This window comes from Sus scrofa, chromosome X (assembly GCF_000003025.6).
Source record: "Sus scrofa isolate TJ Tabasco breed Duroc chromosome X, Sscrofa11.1, whole genome shotgun sequence".
NCBI classification, from domain to species: domain Eukaryota; kingdom Metazoa; phylum Chordata; class Mammalia; order Artiodactyla; family Suidae; genus Sus; species Sus scrofa.
In genome coordinates, this window is record NC_010461.5 from 83,158,722 (window position 1) to 83,163,150 (window position 4,429).

Below are 4,429 nucleotides of genomic sequence, written 5' to 3' on the forward strand. Positions count from 1 at the left end.
AGAACACCATGATTAGATGATGTTTTAAAGAGTGAGAATCTCCTCCGACATGTTACGCAGAAGGGAGATGCTCAAATTTGTGGTTTAGTGAAAGCAATTGTGTAGGTTAGGGCTAGAATCTGCTACAATGTTCACTCACTAATCGGAGGACGATGCAACCACAGTAAGAAACCACCAGACTGTAGAAAACTTCAGATATGTAAGAACAAGTAAGGGCTCTAGAATATGCTTAAAGAAAGATGTAAGAAAAGCCAAGTCATGGGAATGAGGCTAACATGAGCCTTAGGTAGTAAGCTCTACCTCTTTGAGAGCAAAGAGAAAAGAGTCCAAATGAAGAAAATGATGACTATTTTGGTGGTGCTTAAGTTATTAAAAATTTCAGTTCTATCAACTATAAGAAAAAAGAGGGGGAAATAAAACACTGAAAAAAAATTTCAGTTGTGTTCTTGGCCTCTCCGAGTGCCCTTTCATTCAGGGAGAAATGTTCTTGGGTCAGCCCAAGAATGCTGGTTTTCCATTTAGCTGGGATCTCAGTAGTCAACTGGCCAGCCTCTCCCTTGCTGGAAACATAATCCCTATTCCTGACTCTGCCATTGAGGAGGGGAAGGCTCTCTGGGCCGCAGATAACCTTTGGAACGCCAGTGTTGAAAATCAGGGCCAGATGAAGATGTACATCCATGAAGTGTGTCGGGAGACTGTGTCACTCTGCTGCAACTCATTCCTGCAGCAGGCCGGATTCCATGTGTTAGTAAGCATGGCAGTTATTAATAACATGCTGGCCAAGTCCATTTCAGACTCGAAGTTTCCTTTGCTATCTGGGGGAAGTGAATGTGCTGAGGGGCAGGTTTTGAAACCCTTGATGGGTTTGTCTGAAAAGCCAGTCTTGGTGGGGGAGTGGCTGGGTTCCCAAATGCTGCCCTCTTTCCTGTCCCTCTCGATCAGGAACACGCACAGACAGCTTCTCCCGGACACCCTGGCCTCCTAAGTGACCCTCTCCACCAGGATGGGACTGATCCACCCCAAACCAAAATCCGATCGGTGATCGCGCACTTGTGTTCTCATTCAGAGACTCTGCAGTGGGTGCTGTTAAAGATCCAGCCTTAGCCGATCACCACATGTCTGGGTGAAAGTCACACTTGCCGAATCCAGGACCACACTCTTGTTGGCCAGGCAGGGTTCCCACAGAGCTTGCAGGAAGCTCTTGGTCGTGCAGTCCACAGGCAGTGTGCGTTGTAAATTGCTCCCTTACAGCCTTCTTCCTGGGGGAAAGGGCTCATTTCAGCTGCCAGCCGTGGTTAAAGAACAGGGTACTCTAGCCTCACAAGGGATGGCTTGCCTGTGCTGGTCTCCCCGTCTAAGCCGGACCGGACCGAGTGATGGAGGCCAGACGTCTATGGGAGCTTGTGCTGAAAATGCATTGGTTGCTGCTGCTTAGGGTGAATTCTTGTTCATTTACTCTCTTCTTCCCGAGCCCATGGGTGGTAAACTCTGCTCACCCAGAACATTCCCCTCCCCTTGTACGTGCCCTACTGACTGAACCTCACCCACCAAGTCTGCGTTGGTATGTATCATCAATAAACGTGTGTGCTTTGATGGGCAAAACCGAGACACTGCTTGTCCTTGAGTTTCCAGGCTGTGTGAAGAGAAAGACCAAAACATAGGATCCATGCTGACTCACTGGGCCTTTTGCTCCCTGACAAATGGCCGTGTAACAGCGAGTGCCCACAGGAGGCAGGGGAAGAGATGGGTGCCAGGGTTCAGGATAAGCGTCCAGCAGGGGCTGGGGGTGGGGGGCGGGCCAGGGGGAGGGGGTGGAGTTGAGATGGAGTCTGAATTGGTCACAAGCAAAAGCAAACCAAAGAGGTCACCAAAGGGGAGGGGATGGGGGAGGGGTAAAGTAGGAGCTTGGGATCTGCAGACAGAAACCACTGTATGTAAAATAGATGGACCATGGGGTTCTGCTGTGCAGCACAGGGTAGGAAAAGAAAAGCAAAAAGGTGGGCTGTTGGGAGGACTCAAAGGGACAACAGCTGTGAAGCAGGCAGCACATGCCTGGTGCAGAGAAATACCTCCCTGCATGCGGGTGTCTTTCCTCACCTGCTGGTCTAGAGAGGAAGGTGCGTGTCCCTGGGCTTGTCTCCCCATCCTTGGGGGCCGCTGGGCGACCCACCCCTGCACATGTAACGCACACTTGTAGCAGAAACGGTTGTCACTTGCTGAGCCTGCTTTGTGTTGTTCTCTCTCCTAAGAAGGAGCAGCTGCCGCTCAACCTGCTTCCAGGCCCCCTCCCTTCCTTGGGATGCCAGGCCCAAATTCCTGGCTGAGTGACAAGGCTTGGCCCTTGCTTCCTCTGGGGTGCCCCTTTCTGCCCTATCCCTGGTACTTCTGTGGGATCCAGGAAGGGAACAGCGGAGGCCTCCAGGAATCCCTGAGGGACTGGGGGGCGGGAGGGCAGCTGACGGGGGCGTGTGGCATGGCCTCGGCCGGTCCATCCATCAGGAGACGCACTCATCCCGCCCATCCAAGTTCCTGGCACCCCTTGGAAGAAGGGAGGAAACCAGCGCTGCACACTGACCCACGCCTTGAATCTGGGCAGCTCATTCCACCCCACTCCCCCAACATGTCCACAACCTCCCAGCAAGCCTCAGCCCCCATGTCACAGAAGCCAGGTGCCCTGTGTGTTTTTGATGTGTCTGGAAGTGGTCCTCTTCCCCAAAGCCTTGGCCAACAGGCCGTGCTGCTTCTCAGCCCGGTGCCCTCGCCTGGTCTCCCTGGGAAAGTGCTCTGGGCTCCTGCACCTGAGCATCCATGGTTCACAAGTGCTCTCTCTATCTCTTCGGACTGATCTCCTCCACACAGAGCATCATTTTATTCCAGTTTGTCCTCCCTTCTCCCGGAGTCTGGGCTGCAGGTGGTTTGCCACTCCCCTGCTTGTGCTCTTCCACCCGAGGCTTCGTGTCTTGGGCTCCTGCTGGGGACTCAGCCTCTCCCCAGGCCCCTTGCCTTGGTTGGCCAGCATGCGACCTGTGCTTGACATGGGGGCACACCCCCAGCAGGGCTCACCCCGCTGGGGCTTCCTCGGCTGGCTCAGGGGCCCTGTCCGGCTTTCTAAGAGCTGCTGATGTGACCCTCCTTTTTCCCAAGCCAGCCTCAGGTGGGCTGACCAGCCAGCTTGTTTCCCAGCAAGAGCGAGCAGCCTGCACACAGCCCCCGCACCCACTTGTCCCAGCGGAGCCTGCTGGCAGTGCCGCCAGCAGGGACCCCCTTGGTGCTCAGCCTCTGTCGTCTCAGCCCAGAGGCAGAGATTTTCTCCTTCCTCCTGGTTTGGGGTCCCACCTTCACATGTGCCGCCCTCCTCTTCTGCACTCTGCCAAGGCCCCGCAGGAGTCCTGCCACAGCCGGTGGTCCACCACCTCTGAGGCAGGCACTGCTGACTCCTCTCTCAGCGAGGGCCTGGGAGACTGCCTGGCCCTCTCCTGAGCAAGGCTGTCGCAGGAAGCCTGCTGGCACTGAAGTGTCTCCTCCTTGGTGTGGCCTTGGTCCAGGTCAAGAGCCCCTTCTCCATTTGCTGGAACCACCCTCCTGAAAATACTCCCCGTGGATTCTGCCTAGAGCAGGGGATGGGAGTTGGGGCAGGAGCCAGCGGGCTAGTCAGGATCTGATTAAGCTCAGGCCTCTGGTCTGCCCTTCATGCCTTGGTTGGTTGCTGTGTTGGTCCCTGTGGATTCTATGTGGAGAAGGGGATAGGAGTGGGGGCAGGGGGCCAGCGGGCTAGTCAGGGCCTGATTCAGACATTCAGGGCCCTTCATATCTGGAAAGAGTCTGGTGCTTGTGAGAAGGCCTCTGCTCCTAGGCACCTTCTTAGGACATGTTCTGGCCCACATGAAACTTTGGAAACCCCGCTCTGCCTGTTTTAGCACCAAAGGAAATGGATCTTGCTTTTTCCCTCACTAAAACTGCCTTATTAGTGTGAGATAAAGCAGGTTGGAGCACATTGTGTTGTGTACCTTGTGATATATCGAGTTTGCATGGGAAAGAGTCAGTAAGAGCCTCTTTTGTGCCTATTTTATATTTACATATACATATTTTTTCCCATCAAAACTATGTTTAACTGGAAACAATTTTTGCTGGTTTGTGCAAGAGCTCTTGATGTAACTTTGTTACTACAGTCAGGCTCCTTTGGTGAACTCTCATTAATTTTTATTATTTTGCCTCTTTTTTTTCTTTCTGACTTTTTAACTAGACAAACACACTTTACAAATTATGACAGTTTTATCTCTTCTTATTCATTATTTTATAGCTCATTCCTTTTTCTTATCTCATTGCACTGTCATGGACCTCCAACACAAGCGTATTGATGATGCAGTGCATATCTGCCATGTTCCTGATTTTAATGGCTGATGCTTCAGCAGTAAGGTTGATGTTTGCT

General features: G+C 52.7%; 1 protein-coding gene across 1 annotated transcript; it reads left to right on the plus strand.

Moving 5' to 3' along the window:
* Positions 387 to 1,610, plus strand: LOC100621834 (protein ARMCX6-like). The gene has a single exon (XM_021079830.1). It carries the CDS (start codon positions 482 to 484, stop codon positions 983 to 985), a length of 504 nt encoding a protein of 167 aa, XP_020935489.1. The 5' UTR covers positions 387 to 481; the 3' UTR covers positions 986 to 1,610.